At 44.1% G+C, this 20930-nt stretch overlaps 1 protein-coding gene across 1 annotated transcript; it reads left to right on the forward strand.

Annotated features, from left to right (window-relative positions):
• Window positions 1-5157: 5157 nt before the first annotated feature.
• On the forward strand, window positions 5158-19385 carry YWHAB (tyrosine 3-monooxygenase/tryptophan 5-monooxygenase activation protein beta). Its single transcript, XM_030502678.1, has 6 exons — window positions 5158-5308; window positions 12994-13294; window positions 14276-14399; window positions 15414-15577; window positions 16910-17005; window positions 17498-19385. Exons 2-6 carry the CDS (start codon window positions 13001-13003, stop codon window positions 17552-17554), a joined length of 735 nt encoding a protein of 244 aa, XP_030358538.1. The 5' UTR covers window positions 5158-5308; window positions 12994-13000; the 3' UTR covers window positions 17555-19385.
• The last annotated feature ends 1545 nt before the right edge of the window (window positions 19386-20930 follow it).

Consider the following 20930-nt stretch of genomic DNA (forward strand, 5'->3'; position numbering starts at 1 on the left):
TGGAGATTTGGGGCAGAAATGGAAGGAGGGAAATTGTTGTCCTCTTTAGGAGCAGATAAAACTCCACCTTATGCTGTAAATTCTTTTTGAAAGTCAGGGTTTGCACAGGATGAAGGCTAAATATTTCATGCATTTACTCTAATTATAAAGAAACTCTTAAGAGCTCTAGGCAGCTTGTATAGTTCTTTACGCTTCAGATTTTTAGGCCTTCGGATAGTTCCTATTTAAAAGGAACAAAGCAAATACCAAAACCCCAGGCTGGACTTTGACGTATGGCCTGAAACAGATAGATATTGCTGTGAGAGAAGCTGCCTTTCCCCAGAGGCATTCAGAGAAAACATCATGCCAGGCTCCTCTATGCTTTATACCAAAGAAGGAGCTCCACCACTCTGTGTATTTAGGAGAGAGGTTTCCCCCATATTTGCCATAATGGGCCTAGACTTGTCTGAGTTGATGTCACCAAACCCCAAAGGGATTCATCCTCCTGCCTAGTGGAGGTTTCTCTTTTGGCTGCATCTCCCCATGAAGAAGCCCAACTGACCTGCCCCTGCTGAGGACTGAAACGTTATCAAAACATTAACAGACCTAACTCTGATCAGAATATGAAGGCGTATTTCTTCTGTAGCTAGTTTTTTAGCAGAAATCGTGCTTTAAAGGCACCTGGAAGATAGCTGGTGGTGAGAAAGCTGGAGCTCTGCAAGCCCCAGGCAGCCAAGCCTTGGAACTGACACTGGCTTGGAAGAGCTGTGCAGCAGGCCGGTATTAAATACCAAGAGAGAAAAAGAATGAGAAATCAGGAAATGGAATAGTATTGGTATTTCCTAAAGATCAGAGTTTCCTTAAAATGAACGCTTGCCATGCGATTTCAAAATATCAAGGCATTTGCCTTTCTTTAAGGCTTGTAAGAAACAGCTAATAAATGAAGATCAGAGTTTGGGAAGTCACCTTGTCAAACCTCTCTTAGCATGCTGTTTGAAACTGGATTTCCTTAAGGTCGTTGGGTTGGCAGCTTTGAAGGGCTTGCTATGTGTTCCTTGGCTTGAATTTGTTTTAGGCATTGCCCGGCATCAGATGCACACAGCAACTTGACAGGTCTCAATGGCTACAGAATTTACAGCAATATATTCCGTTCCATTTCTGCTTGGATTTTGTACTGCCACTATTTATGAGCCAAACATAAATTACCTGAGTTTAATTCATGACCCAGAGTTCAGAGCATTTCACCAGAAATAGCATTCTCTGGGACACAACTGCCAAAATTGCATTCCTAGAGCTGAATTCCTATCCCATCCAAGACATTTGTTCTACCCTTATTTCCCATCATACTATTTTATACTATTTAGGTCATTTCATGCTCCCACAGTTACTTCTTGTATGTTTCTTTGCAATTATGCTCTTTATTGTGTTGTCTAAAGTCACCTTCAGACCTTTAAATACCTTCAAATTAAAATAGCCATTTGACTTCAGGCCAAATTGCATTTAATAGGAAAGCTGTACTAAACCACTTGCATTCCTTGGACAGAAGGAAGAACTGAAAGATGCCCAAACAAAGTATTATTTAGTCTAGCATTTAACGAGCAGGGCCCATGAGGAAAGCTCTTTGCTTTAAATGTTGCTTTAATTAAAGTTAATAATAATGCTAATATTAATTCTATCCTATGCAAGATGTTTAGCCCTGATCCCAGTTTGGTTGTAAATTTAATTCTAACTAATGTAATTCTAGTTTTAATTTCATTACAGCTGTCTGTGTAGTCACAAGCACATTATGTACAGAGAAAATACAGACATGAAATGTAGAAATTCTTCCCTTGAGGATTTTTCTTATTTCCTATTGAAGAAACATTCATGAAGCCATGAGCTGTTGCAAACCACTATGCTAATTCCATTTGGGATCCATCACCTAATACATTATCATAGAATCACGGGCTGGTTTGGGTTGGAAGGGACCTTAAAGCTCCTCCAGTTCCAACCCCCTGCCAAAGGCATGGACACCTTCCACTAGAGCAGGTTGCTCCAAGCCCCTGTGTCCAACCTGGCCTTGAACACTGCCAGGGATGGGGCAGCCACAGCTTCTCTGGGCACCCTGTGCCAGCGCCTCAGCACCAATCTCCCCTCTGTCAGTTTAAAGCCATTCCCCCTTGTCCTGTCATTACAGGCCCTTGTCAAAAGCCCCTCTCTAGGTTTCTTGTCAGCCTCTTTAGCTGCTCTAAGGTCTCCCTGGAGCCTTCTCCAGGCTGAACAACCCCAACTCTCTGTTATATTGTTATTTAGTGACCTGTGAGATCCAGCTCTATAAGAACTGACTCATACATAGAGCAGAAGACAGAGAAAATGAGTAACAGAGGAATCAAGAAATGAAATGCACTTAATCGGTAATGATTGCAGTTTGTGAGTGCTTTTCCTGCAGCGTGAAAGTGTAACACCTTCCCTTTTCATTCAGAGAAAGTGCTGGGCAGCCAAGCAGACATCAGTTGCGGGGACAGCAATCATGCAGTGCCATCAACTGTTTGCTTCTGGTATCCACATCATCTGACACCTATTGATTTCAACAAAAATGACCGAAAAATATACCAACATTGAGCAACTCATCAGGTTTTTATTTCTGAAATAAATTTTATCAATTTAAATGCAGTATTTTGCTCCAAATGTCAGGTTCACTTTTCTTCCACAAGAAGGCGGACACCGGAGGCCTGTTGAAAGCATCAGTTGAAGCAGCTCAAGCACTTGTGCCATCTGCTGGAAACAACATATTTTAGCTGCTCGCACAGGGAACACAGACCCAGCAGTGCCCCTTGCTTGCCACAGGCCATGTTTGACAATGAGGTTGTTCCGCTTCCTTTAACTATTATCGATGCTGAGTAACCTTAATGTTAGAGAAGCATTCTGAAGACTGAAATCCTCTCTCTGGAGCGAAAGCAGTTGCAAAAGGCGGGAACAAACTGTCCCTGTACGCCTCAGCTGCAGGCTAAGAGCTGCGGGCTAAGGTGAAGAGCATGGGTCTCACAATTCTGGTAATGAACTGCTCCTCTATCAAGGGGTCTCCATCTCAGCCACAGGCCACCTCCTTTTTTGGAGCAGAATCCTTCCATTTCCTTCCTTGTGGTTTTACTCCTCAGGTGCCTGCAGCTCACCATGAGCACACCAGCAATCGTGCTGGCAGTGCAGCCGTTCTGCACTCCACAGAGCAGCGACAGGGTTAATACTGACCAGTACAAACACCATTTGTACTTCTTCACCCTTCTTCACCTGAAATGTGCCTCTGGGAATATGCAGAGCATGATTTCTACTGGAGAAGCTGTGTTGAACTTGTTTACTCCTGGATCAAGCCTGTCTCTGAGATAAAGGTTGTGCTTTCACAAGGTCGGATCTCCTCTCTCTGATCCTTTAAGCTGCGTCAAGCTGACGGGCACTTCCTCCTCTGGAAGGTGACGCTGCTGTTGCAACATGTTTCAGAGCTGAGGGTTGGTGTCAGTTCCAGCCTTCACCCTCTGTGCCTGCAGAAACTGCAGGTCCATTGCTTATCTCTTACCTCAGATCAGGCACAAGGACTACAAAGACCCCAGGGTAAGAAGAAGGAATGAACTGCTGAACACAGAGGAATGAACTGCTGAGCGGCAGCATGCTCTGTGAAAGCAGAGGGTGGTATTTTCACCTCTGTCACTACACGGTGCTGAATTGCTCTACCTGATTATCACGATGGAGGATGCACAGTCCAAAACTACCAGCTGAAAAGGATTGCAAGCACTTCAGAGGTGATGATTAGAATTCAATCTGGACGAAGTGGAGGAGCAGTATGAAGGGAGCTGGATGCACCTCACTGGAAGCAGGAGGAGTGAGCTGTGACAGCACGGGCAGGGCAGGCACGAGCTGCAAGGTGAGAAGGTTGAGGGAGGTACAGCGGGTGACTGACCAAACGGGTGTTGACAGCACGCTTCTACAAACCAAGTGTTGTATGCAGATATACATGAAAGGGGTGTTGAATGCAAGTAATTCTGTCACGAACCAGCACTTCCAATGCCTCAGCAAGAACACTGGGAACGGCCCAGACAGAAACCGGGAAAATGAGGGCTATGGAGAAGATAAGGGGAAAAAGCGAATTTCACCTAGAAAAGAAAAAACAGCAATAACTGATCTCGCTGAATCGGTGTTTGCAGCTTAAGATAACTCACGAGTGCCAAGTCATTATCTTCCTGACTTTCCAAAGTAATTAACCTTCGAACCGAGACAAAGCAGGAAACTAATGAAGTCCTTCCATCACCGAAAAGGAATCTGACAGCGACTTTGACGGGACCACGATTGTATCTGAAAGTATACGAGAAAATTGGACTCCAGGATACTGTAATTGAACAGAGTGCCTCTCAGCACCAATAATAACACTTGGACAAGCGGTGCTGCTATCAACTTGAGACTTAGGAGAGGGGGAAGTTGCGTGTTCAGTCACTTCTTATCCAAAAGGATTATATGCATTATAAAATTGAACTCTTTTCCTTGGATTCCTTCTTAGAGACCAAAAGCTAGACTTTTCCTCATCCCCAAAAAATGCTCTCTGTCGCCATTTCTCTGGTAAATTCTCTCTCATTTTATTACAGTTATCAGCTTATCTAGCTGATAAGGATCTTGGTTTTTTACAGTGAAAACATGCAATATGAATTGTAGAGGGGATACACCACTAGAAGTGCTTAAAGGTGACCTTGCAATTCAAAGCATTCACGAACTTCTCTGACCACATGGCACCCACTGCCTGTGCTCTGTGCTGTCCCTTATTGCAAGGTTCAGCCGGAGAACAGTGCTGAGAAACGGCAATAAACCCAAACCCTCTTCTTGTGGCTCGGGAAGGCGCTGCGCTTCCCACCCGGCTCAGCTCTCCTCTGCCCTGGACCCAGGGCTTGCCCCATGCGTACGAAACGAGCTGGAGCAAGACACAGCCTGCAGGGTGTGACCACACGAGCAGGCCGGGTTCCGGCGGGTCCCCGCGCCGGGGAGAGGCGCCCTCGGCCCGGCCTGCCCGGGGCCGCTCCCCCGGTGCGCTCGGTGGGGCCGGGCCGGCGGCGGCGGAGGGGCCGCAGGGGGCTGAGCCCCTCCCGTCGCTATGGCAACCGAGCACCGACTGGCGCCCGCCGCCCGCCGGCCCAATGGGGAAGCGGGAGGGGCGGTGGCGCCCCCTGGCGCCGGAAGGGGCGTGTCGGCGGCGCCGGAAGCGGGCCCGCTCGCCGCAGGGTGTGTGTGCGTGCGCCGAGCGGCCGCCGCGCTCCAGTCGCCTCGCCCGCCGGGATCCAGGCCGCGGTGCCGCCGCTCCCCCCCCCGCCAGGTGAGGGTCCCGGGCCCGCCGCCGCCGCCGCCGCCGCCGCCCGGGCTCCATCCCCTTCGCCTTCCCCCGCCGCTGGGCTTGGGCCGCACCGCGCCGCTGCGGCTCCGCGGGAGCGTGCGGGGGAGGCCTCCGCGGCCTGCCCCCACCTCCGCCTCCCTGCAGGCCGGACCCGTTCCTCCCCGCCGGCCGGCCCGCCGAGGGGCGCCCGAGGCCGCAGCGGGCCGCGGGGGCTGCCTCCGGCGCGCTGCGGGAGGGTCCCCGCGCGGGGGCAGTGGGGGGGCGGTGGCGGTGGGTCCTGTCTCCCCCTCCGAGTAACGGAGTGACCCTCCCTCGGTTGCCGCTGCGGGGCCCGGGCGGGCGGCGCCGCCTCCCCCCCACCCCCCCAGCTCCGGGCCGTGCCCCGCCCTGGGTGAGTCACTCGCTCCCCGAGGGCGAGGCCGGCCGCGCACACCTGTACCGAGCGGCCGGGGCAGCGCCGATCACAGCCCTGCCCTTCCCGAAGGCTCCCGCCTTCACCGCCCCGAACCCAGGAGAAGGGGTTGGGGCGTTCTCGCAGGTTCCCCAGACCAGGAGCTCTGGCCCTGCCGGAATGCTGGGCCCGGGGAGGTGCCATTTCTGTGCCGGTTGGTGTGAGCCTGCTCACGTAGGACCCAAGGCGATCACGGCAATATCGTGAAGGCTTTAGAAGGAAACAAAATGATTTTATTATTGTTTTTGAATTTGGGTCGTTTGTGTCTATTTGGGAATAGAGATGTGCTTAGGGAGGGTGGCAGAGGGAAAGAGGGTTGCTTCACGCCAGTCCAAGCCTACAGAAGGGCTGGGCAGTAACCCAGAACTAACAACTGTAGGTTTTACTTGAGGTGTGTACAACCAGGTATTAATCGGGATGGTCAGATATCAGCGGTGTGCACTCGCTATGTTAGCTTACGGGAGCGAAAATGCATCTGATGCAGAGATCACAATATTGATTTGTTGCTTTCAGCCAAATTCCTTATTAATAGTTAAAATACCTTTTCTAGTGGTAGGAAAGCAAAAAGCACCTCATGCAGCACCAGCAAAGGTAATTTCCTAGGTAAAAATAGCAGAGATTTTGAGAATGTTTGTCAGGTTTTGTAACTTCAGCTGCTGTGGAAGCAGTTGTCTTCACACATTAGTGCTGCAGGACACCTCAGTCAGAGATTTTAATGTTTTGTGAAAAGATAAGTCTTTATTTTATAACAATAATGAGATATCAACTGGTTTAGAAAAGAAAATAAGAATGCCAGTGCCTTTTTCACTCTTCATATGAAGGGACTGCAAAAATATACCGCGTATAATATTTTGTTTATTAAATTGGTGCCGATAAAGTGATAGACTCGTTGCACAGATGGGCCTGGTGCAGTTTTCTCCACCTCATTATGTCAGTACCGCATGTTCTGATCTCTGCTATTTTGATGTTGTCTCTTTTTTTTCCCTCTAAGCAAGGCCTTTGCCAGTCTGCAGCTTTTTGCACTGCATGTGAATAAACTCTGATGAGGAGGAGTTGAGTAAATAATGATTTGAATAATGAGGTAAAAAGCTAGTACTCTAATCTGTCTGGTATTCTGATACCTCTAAGATCAGATATAAGACCAGGCGTTATCGTAGCATGTGTCTTCTATGGCCGCACTTCTTGCCTCACCCTGTAATAGAAATGTTCTCAGTTTATTATTAACAAATGGGATTTACCTGTGATGCGAATACATTAGTTTGGCGTGAGCTTTATGCTTGGGGGAAGATTTTTGGGGGTAACTCACTATTTCCGCCTGGGCTCTAGCCAAAACCAATTCTGCTGGTTGGAACAAAAAGGTGTTACCATGTAAGTATATTGTACTTTGGAACCACATGCTTTTCTCCACCTGCAGCTATCCAGTGCGAGGTGCCATGGGTATGAGCAGCATGGTCCCTCATTTAAATGACATGAAGAAGACCAAGGCTTGTCACTACATTTGTCTGTACAATATCCTACATGTTATTGGTACTTGTCATCGAAATTTCTTAATTGTCTGTGGAGCTTGAAAATGGTTGAATGTCACTATATTGGCTTTTAGGAAGCAACAAGTAGCAATGGCAAGAGATGGCCAGAGCAGGTTTAGGCACGGCTTTAGAGAGTGTTCATTTTATCTGAACGTGTGCAGAAAGGTTTGAGCCGAAGGCCAGGGGAGACGGTTAATCAGGAGATGCAGAGGAGGCTGAAGTTACGTGCTGCACAAGGTCAACAAGAATATCACAACTGTGAACTCATTCTCCTTTTTCCCTCATTATGTTTGCAGTATATTTTACTGAACTTGTTGTTCAAGCTCTTGACAGGAAGATTTCACTGTTCAGCTCTTACCAGGCACATTCATTTTCTAACCAGTTATTTAGCAATAGATGGTAGGCTTTGAGGGAACCAAAACAGAAAAACACAACTGATAAAATCAAATGCCTGATAGTGCAGTGAAGGAAGGGAGGTTTCTTGCACTCCATTTAGAAGAGTTGATTCCTTTCCTATAAAGAATATCTATTGGGAGTGATGTCTACCTGACAGTGAACGCCATCTACACTGTGCAGATCCTTGGGTGGTCAGCATGTGTGTGCCTGAATGATGGAGAAGGATTTTCCATTTGGTTTAGAAATAGTAGCTCCAAAGCTCTTACTCTCTGTAGTTACAGAACTGTAATTCAAAATACCACTTACCTCATGTGAACGTTTAATTTCGGAATGAATTGCTCATCCAGGAATCAAACAAGGTATGTTCACATACTGTTGGAAGATTGAAGGACAAATTCCAGACCAGTCTGCTGCTTTTCCTGTTACAATTTGAATGGACTTGCAGAGTTGATGACTGAGAAGTATGGTCACATTCCATCTCAGCAAATCTGGTTTTACATTCCTTTTGCACAGTGCAACGTGCAGGTCTGTTAACCCGCATCTCTACTTGACTTGTTAGGGAGCAGCGTGTCAAACCAGTAACCACACTGCTTTCTCACCAGTGTTTTTTTACAAAGTGAAAGTGTTTGATAGATTCTCATGCTTGCTATAAAGAGAAAACCAGTACACAAAAATCAATGACTTAATTATCAGAAGAACAGGTCATCAGGCACAGCAGACTTCAGGCCAACGTAGGCTTATTGGTGTTGTCTTGTCAGTTCAATATGTTACGTAAGGCAGGTTTTTTTTCAGTGTCAGTTTTCATTTGATTTCTGCAGACTTTAAACACAGTTACTTCTGATCTGTTCTGGCTTTGTCCTAAACAGCTCATAGAGATTGGAAACAATATGAAGCAGATGGAGTAACTGCTGAGTAGTAAGATGTAGTTCTCGAGCTCCTGCAGTCTTCTGAAGAGCAGTGTCTGTATGTCTTACTACTCAGCTGTTACTGATATGTAAACCTCCAGTTCTGTCTGTCCACCCACTCCTGAAAGATCAGTGTTCTGAACCCAGGTGCTGTTCCCAGGATGGTCACACCATCCCCTTCATGCTGTGTCTTCCACTGAAAGTAACAAGGCAGGAACAAACTAATGTGTTTTACAGGTTCCTAATACATTTCAGCCTTTTGTCTACACAGGCATAAAGCTTTCCAGGGGGTGGAAAGTAAGCACTTGTAACGTTTAGAATCTGCATACATGCTATTCAGCATTTGTAAGAGAGATTGAAAGAACTCTTAGGTTGCATGGGAGGTAGAGAAAAAAAGTAATTAAAAAAAATCACTTTTTGAGTGTGGGATTTAGGGTGATTCAAATTTCTGGCAGCTGCTGCTATCGGCTGTGACTGCTAGTGGTTGGTGTTCCTTATTGTGACTAGGGTCCAGCCACTTCCTTTTGAAGGGCTACTCAGTTGTGGTTTGACAGATTCTTAAGAAGACAGTGTCTTAAGAATTTGAAATGTATTAATGCATCTACTATGAGAATCTTCTGCTTAGAATGGGCAACCGCCAGGACTCCTCCATGGCTGTGATCTGCACGTGTCTGCTCCTTTTTCCATCTTCCCTCTTTTCCCCTTGCCAACATGGCATGGCTTCGTTAGTGCTAGAATAGCTCATTCCTGTTGGCCTTCTGTTCATCACCTCTGTGTGTTTTGCTCCTAGCTGCAGGTAACCTTTGTTAGATGGCTTCTATTTGTGGCCTAGGAGTATTTTTAGCTCTAGGCTTTGCTTGTTTCAGACTGTGGCACACTGATCCATTGTTAGAGTATGGCTTTCATCTCCTCTATGGGAGGGACCAGTTATAACTGATAGTTGCTTCTTTGCCTTTTCAAACATCACTCCTCTCCTTGTATCTTTTTTCCTTCTGGCAAACACTTCCCTCTTTTGGAGCTCAAGCCAGCATAGCTCTGCAAAGCTCTCTCCAAGCTTCTAACAAGGTAAGCAATGGAGAATCAAATCAGGATTTTAAGTGTTCCTTTATGCAGCACCCTGTGGACAAAATCATGGCAGGCTTACTGTCAATTGCAGATATTTTGGTGTGGACAGTTATTTTCTTACTGCATTTAACTTCTGTTAAATCCATTGTTGAATAATGCTTCATGTTTCATAGCAAACCTCCGAACAGTGCAGGTATTAAGATTAACTAAACAGCTCAAGCCCCTGCATACTGAATTTTTATGTCAAAACGAAGCCAGTGAAGTTCTGAGGAACTCCATCTTCAGTAATTGGCTTGAGTTACATCTAAGATGTGCATAAATTAGATTACTGAAGAAAGTTGTTTGATGAGAAACAACATTCTAATGCTTTGTGCTGGTATTTTGCCTGTATAATTGATATGTTGGACTGGTTTCTGGATCTCTTTTATCCACTATGTCTTTATGCCCTTGCAGTTCCCTCTGCGATTTCTTTCATGTGTCCTTATATGAACCCATTGACTGTCCTGAATTGACTTGCATCTAAAGATAAATATGTCAATGAGCTTGATAAAACAAACTGCACCATTTCTAAACTAAACTATAATGTTTGTAAACGGAATTCTGCACGGATGACTTGTCTAGGAATCAGACCGCTATTGACAAAGTGTAGATCAAAGATAAAACTGACCTTTCATAGGCAAAATGTAAACTTTGTTGGAGTTACTTGCCTCTGGACTTCCACAAGCAGGCTTTTCCTACATAGTAATCACATTCCGTAAGAAGAGGAAAAGATAAGACGGCTGCAATAGGAATGCTTCTAGAAGCTCTGCAGACTGTGAGGAAACTGGAACTGCTCTGAAACTGTTTTGTTTAAATGTCCTGTTGCTTAAAGTTGACTCTTGTAATCTAAAAAGCATTCTTCAGGTGTACTTTGCTCATGTTCAGATTTTAGTGAGAGGGTAAAGAAATGCCACTCACAAATCACTGCCTGCATTAAGCACATAGTCTGGGTTTAGTGCTGAGATAAGGGACTGTTTATGAGGTTCAATAGACTCCACAGTGAAAAGTGGGATGGTTCTCTCAATGGTAAATGGTCTGATGATTTCCTGAGGCTTGTTATGTGTTGGTACTATGGTAGCCTTCAGAGCAGAGGAAAAGATGCATATCACAAATTCCACTTACCCGTTCCTGTCCTCAGGATCTATTCTTTTGATAATTCTGCAGAAGCTAATGATAATGCAACACATCCCCATGGTAAAAGCCTCTTGGGGAAGAAAGAGCCAAATGAATCACGCCTTACATGACTGCTACCTATAGTCAGTCTGTCTTGTCAGGGGCTTTGATCTGGAGTCTGTGTGTCACCTTTAAGTAGGTGCCAGAATCCACTAGTTTAAATGTAGTATTTGAAATGGAACTAAACTACAGCCCAATTTTGCTTAGAAGTCTGCAAGAGGTCTCTTTCTAGGAGGCTGGTTTTAGTATTGCATATCCTTACTTGAGTGCCTTACGTGGATGGATGCATTAGGCTGGATCTACAGAGGATCAAATGCAAGCAGGAGTGAGTGTGACTTGCACACATACAGCAGGTAGGACATTTGGTTGCTGGGTTTACTTCAAGAGCTTTCATGTAAATAACAATGGCTTTATGTCTTGGGTGATTTTTTTTCTTTTTCTTTTTGCTAAAGTGGAGTATCTCCATCTGGAGAGATTGAATATGCTCATCTCAAAATAATTGTGTAGTTAGGACTCCGTCCTTGGCAGTAGGGAACTCTGAAACTGCTTATGCACACGATGGGAATTCGGGGCTGCAGCTCATTGTCCTGGTTCAGGATTTAGGATAGGGAACTGGTTTCCCTTGTGTAATAGCATGGTAGGTGATACTTGGATTAAAATACAAGCAGAGCAGCGTGTGCGAGACATTCTCCATCAGGAACTTATCAGATTGGCGTCTGCAAAGGAGAGAGCCAGGGAAAAGGCTGCAGCAATCGCTTTCAGACTGTTGGTTCTTTCTAAAAGGGCTGTAAATGTTTGTCTAATGAACAGAAGTCTATGAAAAGCAATTGTAAACGTACTGTTCTTGTTTCCTTTTTATTGTTCTTTCAGAAGTTGTTTTTAGGCTGTTAGGTCTCAGCCTGAAAACTTCTTACCTGGACACTGAGTGTCCTGCTTGGGATTTAGGGAGTAGGAGAGGAACATTATTGCTCAGTACTGACAAGGATAACAGTTCTGGATCTGTCCAAAAATGAACCTACACACCTGAAGAAACTCTACAGATGAATTTGGGGCATCTGGGAGTTCGTGAGGTGTTGAGGTCCACTTACTTTGAGAAAGGCAAAGAAACTTGTTTAAGTTCTCCTGTGAACGTGGCCCTAGGTGATTGAGTATAAGGTTGGAAGCTCGATGGCTGAGTTAACTACATGTTAGCATCGTCTTGTAGAAGTAAGCAACACTGAGGCTGCCTCACTGACACATTCCTTACTAACTTCATTTTTCCTTGCTTGAGCTCTCCAGGGGCCTTGTAGTCATGTGATGTGTTTTTCTTGGCTTCAGTTGCTAAACTGCCTTATCAGAAATTATAAACAACTTGTTTCCATGTAAGCAATTAGTTTTGCAGTAGTGACCGTCATGTGGGCCATGTCCCGTTTGCTTTTTGGGAATGTTATTTAGAAGGTTTTGAAAACCTGAGAGTGCAGCCACCCTTGTTGTGTAGAATAATCCATTGTGTGTACGTTGATGCATGTATTAAAAACCAGTTTTTTGGCAGAACAGTATAAATGTACTTTCCATAGTTGCCAACAACTACAGCTTTACTGGGCATGGTTTATTTAAAACTCACAGAAACATCTCTTGTAGTGTGCAGGAATCTTCAGTGTGAGGAGGAGCTGTCCAGGGCTTCAATGCTCCTGAGGAGTTGCTGTTGTGTAATAGTGGAGGGAAAACCAAACAAACAGAAAATCAAAACACAACCATACCTGGTGGTTTCTGGGTTAGAACATGCAGTGTCTGCCAAGATGAGTGTGGCCAGTATAGGAAAGGGGAGACATTTACATAGGGAACATATTGATGTGCTGTGCTTAATGCCAATATGAGTTTTGCTGCGTTTTGAAGAAGAATGCTCACATGTTTTCAGGATTGTGATTAGTCATTTCCACACATAGAAATTATACATATTTGGCAAAAGGTCAGGTAAATTCTTAAAAAGAAACCCTTTACTACTTTTTTAGAGTTGATAGTTTCCCACTATTTGGTGACTGTGAGTTCTGCTTCACCCATCAGCATGAACTTCCACAGTGCAGACAATCAGAGAGACTTTTTTCTCTTATTTGTATTCCCCACTGATTACAGGAGAGCCATGGATAAAAGTGAGTTGGTACAGAAAGCCAAACTGGCTGAACAGGCTGAGCGTTACGATGACATGGCTGCTGCTATGAAGGCTGTCACTGAGCAAGGACATGAACTGTCCAATGAAGAAAGGAATCTACTCTCAGTTGCCTACAAGAACGTGGTTGGTGCCCGTCGCTCGTCCTGGCGTGTCATTTCCAGCATTGAACAGAAAACAGAGAGGAACGAGAAGAAACAGCAGATGGGAAGAGAATATCGTGAGAAAATTGAGGCTGAATTGCAGGATATCTGCAATGATGTTCTGGTAATAATCCAACAGCAAAAATAACAGTAGTTGGTACTGCAGCATTCTTCAGAGAGGCTTAAGGAATCTTACTAGTGCGGGAGATACTGCAGCACCTTAGCAAGGGAATAATTTTGCATAGCCTCAAGCTTGGGTACAGTTCTAGCTCCTAAGTCATGTAGTTTGTTTCTTGAGGAATTTGTTGTAACAGAGCATTTGTATTCGTTTAATAGAAAAAAGCAAACTAGGCAGTGTTCAAGGCCTCTGGATGCTGGCTAGGGATCACCATGAAAAGAAATTTGAGATCTGGGGCACTGGGATGAGTCCTGCCTGCCATTTAAATTCTTAAATGCTGACATCCTGAGGCTTGTTTAGTACTTTTTGGGGTGGAGAAGGTGTGTACTTCTTCCCCAAACTGGTTTTGCTATTTCTTTCACTTAGACAAGAGGGATTCTTTTCACTGCTGTTCAGTTTGCTAAAGGTCAGTCAGGAGCAGTTGCTGTCAGTACTGTCGGTCTTCACATCTCTGGATGCACATGTGCTGACCATGCCACTGTTCAGCTTTTCAGCTGGAGTTGCAAGTAAATCAGTTTTTTGTGGATAATTTCACTGCTCTGTATAGAATTCACATTTGTGGCAGCAAAAGTGGCCTGACCTGTGGTAATGTCAAGCCGCTGCCTTTCATTAGCTTGGTTGTAGACATAGGTTTGCATCAGTATGCTTCAAGGAAGATCTTTGCAGTCTTAAGCCATCAGATTCTGCAGGAGCAAATTGTGGATAGCCTCAACATAGCAAGTTTTCTGCTTTCCAGTGATTAGGTTGCCAGTAATTCTTCTTTTGTTCTGAGTTTAGACAACAGTAGGCAAAGTGATTAGCACGTGAGTATGTATCAGTCATTGTTAAAACATAACAGTTTGTGCTTACCATTGTAACAAAGGCCGTTTCAGACATTGTTTTTATGACTTGGGAAAGAAAAAAAAAAAGTGATATTTCCTTTCTCAGGAACTCCTGGATAAGTACCTTATTGTCAATGCCACGCAGCCAGAAAGCAAGGTCTTCTATTTGAAAATGAAAGGCGATTACTACAGATACCTCTCAGAGGTGGCATCTGGGGACAATAAGCAAAGTAAGTAGAGCTGAAATCTCTCATTCTGCTGGGGGCCAAGCAGAATAAAGTATAAAAAATACTTGTATACTTTTCCCCATAACATGAAGTATTTATTTCTTTTTGCTGCTGCTCTGTAGTGTTGAAGATGTGCAATGCAAGTTGTTTTTAGAGAAAGACTTCATTGCAATTAGTAGACATTCATCAAACCTATCAAGTTCTGTTTGCAGCCCCTAACCTCAGTGACTGATTTTCAAGCATATTTGTCAGTGTAAAATCCTATTCCTGGAGAATGGGGGGGGGGTGAGGGGGGTTTCTCATGGAAAATGCTTTCCTATCATCTCTTATTTAAACTATGAATTTAGCTGTCAACTTTTCACAGTTTGCAAGCTTTATGCATGCAAATATAGGATACTGGGTTACTGGGTCCAAAGCCAATTAATCCTGAAGTGGTAAAGCAGTGCTGAACTGTGCCTGAATTCCTGGTGTCTCATGTAGTCTGTCTTGCAAACTCAGTTTGAATGCCCTTCTACAGCCTGTTGTTACCCATTGGCCAAGAAGGGACTGTTGTCTTTCCTCTGAAACGCCAAACTGAAATATAAAGTTCATAACCCAGGTGTTAAATGTTTCCTCCAGTTTAAATAGGTAGTTTAGATGCCTCTTCCCTGTATGATTTTGTCTGGATTTATTATTCAGAAATAATACTTCCTCAGCTAGGCTGAAAGCAAGTGTTTAATCGCAGTATACTTTGGCTTGGGTAGAACTTCTGTGCATTCAGGTTGGTTGGAATTTATTTTGAATAAATTTCATTTTAAGTATCTATTCAAAGATTGAACTATTTCTGCCTTAATAGTTCAGCCAGTGGTAGGCTTTTACATCTAAAAGCACTGAAAGATGCTTTTTATATATATCTCTGTGCATATGAAATTGTATGAATTTTCGGTGGCACAATAGTCTAGACCAAGACACTAATAGCTTCCATCATGAAGTCCATGATGTATTGTTCATTCATATGGTTGTAATTACTTCTTGCAGCAACAGTAGCAAACTCTCAGCAAGCTTACCAGGAGGCATTTGAAATTAGCAAGAAAGAGATGCAGCCAACACACCCCATTCGACTTGGTTTGGCTCTAAATTTCTCTGTCTTCTACTATGAGATCCTAAATTCTCCTGAAAAGGCCTGTAATCTGGCAAAGACGGTAAGCAGACTCTTCATATTACCTATATTTTTGGAGGCTAAGGAGATAATTACATGGTTACAGTAGCCCTTTTATAGGTTATTATGCTTTTTCATACCAAATTCCTTAAAGATGCTGGCATTTTTATTATCATCATAGTACGTTTTCAGGTAAGTTAGTTATACAAGCTTAGCTTCAAGTAAAGCTGATTAGCTAGCGCAATCGATCCAGTGGAAGGGAAGACAAAGTGCCTCTTCTTAAGTCTGTAATTGTCTTAGAATGTGCTTGTGTCACATTTCAACACACTTGGGTTCATTTAGCACTTCTAAAGTGAAATATTTAAATTCGAACACTTAGCAAATACATGAAGAGTCATCTTTGTGACTACAGTTGTAGCCCTAAATGTCCTTGTGTATCTGTGTGCATGTGTGCCTCTCTCTCTCCAGAGACCAAAAAGACTGTGTGATGGGTTGTGCCAAACAAATAACTAGTCATTCTTTTTCTTGGCCTTCTCCCTAAAATAGGATTAGAGCCTTCTAAATGGAGCTTTTTGCATCTGTGAAAATTGTCTGGTAGTAACTTGAATAATACAGCATTAGGTGAATCTTTATGTTCTTAATATGCGCTTGGATAATACCTTGTAACAAGGAGTGATGTTTTGCTGTGTAAAATGCTGCTGCTGTTCCTGCTTTTTTAGTTAATGTGCTTACGTTGGTTTGAAACCTGATTGAAGAAATAGCACTTACTCATGGCTCTCGGCTCTCAGGCTTGCAGCGTGGGCTTTCATGCATAGCAGATCAATGGGAGGAATGGCTTTATTAATCTCTAGTGGAACATACCTGATTTCCTATGCTGTTTTGAAAAGAAATCCAAAACCTTCCACCCCACCATCAAAAACCCCTTGTCTTCCCTTTTCTTGCCTACTTACTCATGTACAGTATATATCAACCTAATGGTACTTTTGTCTTTTACTGCCAATTTAGACCAACGAGACCTTCTTCTTTTTTAATGAAAGTATTGCTTTGAAGCGTTGTTCTTAAAGCTGACTTCAAGCTGCATGAATCATTCTTCAGTGTGGCAGAGAGTGCACTTACCTCTTCAGTACTTCGTGTTGGCGTGGTAGTAAAGTTGTTCTGGGCTTTAGCCTGGACCTTGGAGACTTCTGTTTTCCCACTGGTTGTCTAGTGATCTGGTGCTCACTTTGGTTTACGTTTTTTTCTGTTGGTGGAAAAGAAATATACTGGGAGTTTTTGTCACAGAATTTGAGTAATGATGTGGCAAATGTGTAAGCTGTGTATAAGAAGAAGTGAATCCCAGAGCAGAGTGTGAAAGAGCTGTCTTGCGTCCTTGTAGGCGTTTGATGAAGCGATAGCAGAGCTGGACACGCTGAATGAAGAGTCTTACAAAGACAGCACGCTGATCATGCAGCTGCTTAGGGACAACCTCACTGTAAGTATCTTGGGGCAAACCACTCTGTTGTGCACTGTTATTTCCTTAGGCTATTGGACTCTAAGTATGACTCAACATCAAACAACTTATGTAGTTCTGTGCTATTAAAAACCTTTTCTGAGGCATTAACTGCATGTGTTAACTGCACTGCTTTTTGTAACCAGATCCGTTAACTTGCTTGTCTAAACCAGAAATCACCTGTTAACCACTGTAACAAACTGAGGTTTTTGGGGTTTTTTTGTAGCACAAAGTGGAGTTTGTCTGTTCTCAACAGCCAGCTTTATGTCGAGCTTGCAAACTTCTGCTGCCTTTTTGTTTGTTATTCTCTATTAATTTCTAGTTCATTATTCTTTAGCTTTAACTGTCGAGTTCTGTATTGCTCTTAGCTGAGAAAATTGCAGAGTTACTACTAATCGTGCTCTCTTCCCTTTCCTGACAGTTGTAATTAACTGTATGCTTTGAGTATGAACATGTGTTTGTATTTTCTTACAGCTATGGACATCGGAAAACCAGGGAGATGAAGGGGATGCTGGGGAGGGAGAGAACTAATGGCTGTCACGCTTCACTATATGTTCAATGTCACCCTGTATCCTACACATATATCCCTTTGTGCGACAAGCAAAAAGAATAGTACATCGACTTTCACAACCTCAACGTAGCAAAAACTGTCTGTGGGGTAAAACCAGTTGGTTGGTGTTTTGTGTACTTCAAGCAGAGGTCGGTTATTACAATGGCATTCCGAACTTTCCTATTAGGAACATTTCCAGTTATGATTACCGTGTTTATATTTTTAACTGAACACTGTGATTATGGGTTTTGTGATTGCAATTGACTTTACAAAACTCCTATTGGTAGAAAAGTAGATATCAATTATGGAAACTCCGGCGAGCTTAAATTTGGCACCAAAATAGTCGAAGTACAATTCTGTTGTAAAGTTGTACAGAAAGTTATAGAGATTCTATTGTGACACTGGGGCATGGAAGGAAAACAATCCAGTATATGGCATTCCAGTTAGTAACACTGCTATGGGTTAGTTTAACAGGCACACTCTGTAGACATTTGTAACCAAGTCTGAGGCACCGCTTCCAGTCAAAAGCTCACTTTGTCCATCCTGTCTTTCTGGGGATGGGGTTTGTTTTGGGGAGGAGGGTAACGGGGGAGTTAGCAGCTTGATTTCCAAACTCTTTACACTGGCAGATAACTGGGATTTGACTTCTAAAAGTGCTTTCATGCTCATACAACATGCATGACTCGGCCCCTTCCCACAGCAATAACGTACCTAATTACACCTTAGATAGTCTTCAGTAGTGAGAATTCTTGGTTCACTACCATGGACTTGCAATAGGAGAAGATTCAATTTTTTGAATGGCCTTATTAGTTTGGATGATACCATGAAGTGATCTGCCACTTTTGCATTACTTTACTCTTAGGTGAATCAAAATCTCCATGGTATTCCCATTTTGAATTTATCCTGAGAACTTCTGAAGTAATCCACTGAGCCACCTTTCAGTTCCCTTTATAGCAATTTTTCTCCCACTGGACTGTTCATCCTCAACCCTCTCACGTGTTAAAACTCCATTAAAGCAATTTTGGACTCCCACATACACGTCATCCTTTCTTTGATTATGGGTGATGCCAGGATGGTGGGTGAGACCTGCTCAAGGACAGGTTTCTTTCTTGGATGTTTGAGAGCTGCCGGGACTGTTGCAGTCTTCAGCTCTTGTCTGCTATTTTTTTGGTAGTACCAGGATCTGGCTCAAATATTCAGGATCTCCCATTTATCATACTGGAATGCAGACCTACACATTTGTGACGCTTGTAACTTGTAATTGAGCTCCAAACCTCACCTAGTTATGTTTCAAACATGTCCCATTACAGAAAACTTAATAAGAGTTGCGTGAATAATGCAGTGGAAAAGATTAGGGATAGTCACCCATCAATCTCTGCGGTATCATCCCCCTCCCTTCACATTCCACTTAGGTATAGGCTCCATCTGTTTGTCTATCCATCCGTCTGCTGAAGAGAATTTCATGCACTGATTTTAAAACTCCCCTCTACTAGCTGAACAAATTGTGCAGTTAATACTTGGCGCTTGATAAATGCAGTAGTGAATGTGGAACCGAGCCTGTCTGTATATCTGGTAGCTCTTTTCGCTTTGTTTTTACTGACCAGTATTCTGCCTAAAGTTTGCTTCTGTGACGGTTATATTGCCTAGCACACACGTGGTTGTGAGAATAGTATAGCAAAAAGAAATACCTGGTTATTGATGTACTAGATTTGTGTATGTCTTTTAAACAGTTCTAGTTTCACCTTACACGAAATAATCAGGAAAAGTGTAAAAGAATTCAAAAGTGAATAATAAAAAAAAATTTTATCAGTTGTTTGTGTCTGTTTTCTTTGCTGAACTGGTGGCAAAAAACCCATGGTAGGAAAATCACCACTTAAATGCTCAGTTCTTGGATTGTGTGAGCTGATTTGTGGTTTCCAAATGCTTAATTACTCAGTCCTTTGCAGAGAAACTTCCCCACACACAGTGTTAGGCCAGAATCTAACTGGCTGCTGACTGCACACTGATCTGTCCTGTGCCATGGCTTGACATGGTCATCCCTCTCATTATATCTCATTACTCCTACTTTGTCATTTTCTTCATCCTCTATGGACATACCTGCTCTTAAATGATTTTATAGTGTTCAATAATTCCCAGTCTGACTTGTGCTGATGACATTGTCAGCTCTGAGAAGAAAAATCCCAGGTCCTGCTAAGCTGCTCCTGTTCATGGGGCCCCCAGTTAACATCTCCCATCTTTATGTCTCTTTTGAGGGAAAGTACCAGTCTAGGAGACTGATCAGCAGTTGGGGATCTTTGCTCATCCTCAACTCTGCAAAGTTCAGGAGATAGTTGTATTTTTGAAGTAATTCTGTCTTTCTGGGAAAGGGCGCTCCAGTGGGAGCCCGGGAGTGCTCCACATGTTTAACTGATGTAATCGCTGCTGCTGCAGCTTCTCATTCCTGGCACCGATGCTCGTCTGACCTCTGGGTGAGGCAGCTCGGTGTGGGAAACCACCAGAAGGCTTTTCTGAAGGAAAGGCTGCTCCTGATGGTGCTGCCGCTGACCCTTCCCAGAGTACAGGGTGAGGCAGAGCTAAGTGACACTGGGATCAGGTGTGTGTGGATCCATGGTGTGTGCTGCCTGGAGCAGGCTGGTGTGTCTCCTGAGCAGCATTCCAGGACTCCATGGTGGCAGATGAATTGTCTTTTTTCATGGTATCCAGCAGCCCTTTTCAGCTGAAGTCACCATGACACCCATCCTGCTGCACTTGCTTCATCACTTCAAAGTGGAGAAGCAGAGGGTGCGTGGCCGAGGAACAAGCCTGGCTGAAACATGGAGGTGCTGGTGACAAGGGCCCAGCACAGCCCTACAGAGTCATGCTGGGGGAGCTGCTGGTGGCACTGCCCTGCCCGCCCTGGGCCTTGTCATCTCAGCAAGATGTTTAATGACAAATCATCACCTCTCCTACACGTGCAGCACAGCTGGGGTGTGATCTCAGTGGGTGAAGGTGAGCATGCAACACTCATGTCATCCAGACACAAAGTGATGGCAGAGGGTGGGTTACAGACCCTGTGGGTCCCTGCTGGATGCCGGGAGAGTTTCCTTAGAGTCATAGAATCACTGAATCAACTAGGCTGGAAGAGACCTTTAAGATAATCAAGCCCAACTATTACCCCAGGACTGCCAAGACCTGTGGAGTTTGGGAATGCATAAAGCCCAGTGATGATGAGTTCGTACTGAGCTGCTGGTATCTTACCGGTTCCTGCCTGGATTTCTGAACTTCAGGGAATTGCCTACCAGAACCTGCAGGTGATTTCCCCAAAGCGGGTGGGTGGGACACGCACCCGCAATTGCTGTCAGCGTTCAGGGGCAAAAC

Source organism: Strigops habroptila, chromosome 13, assembly GCF_004027225.2.
Source record: "Strigops habroptila isolate Jane chromosome 13, bStrHab1.2.pri, whole genome shotgun sequence".
In the NCBI taxonomy this organism is placed as follows: Eukaryota; Metazoa; Chordata; class Aves; order Psittaciformes; family Psittacidae; genus Strigops; species Strigops habroptila.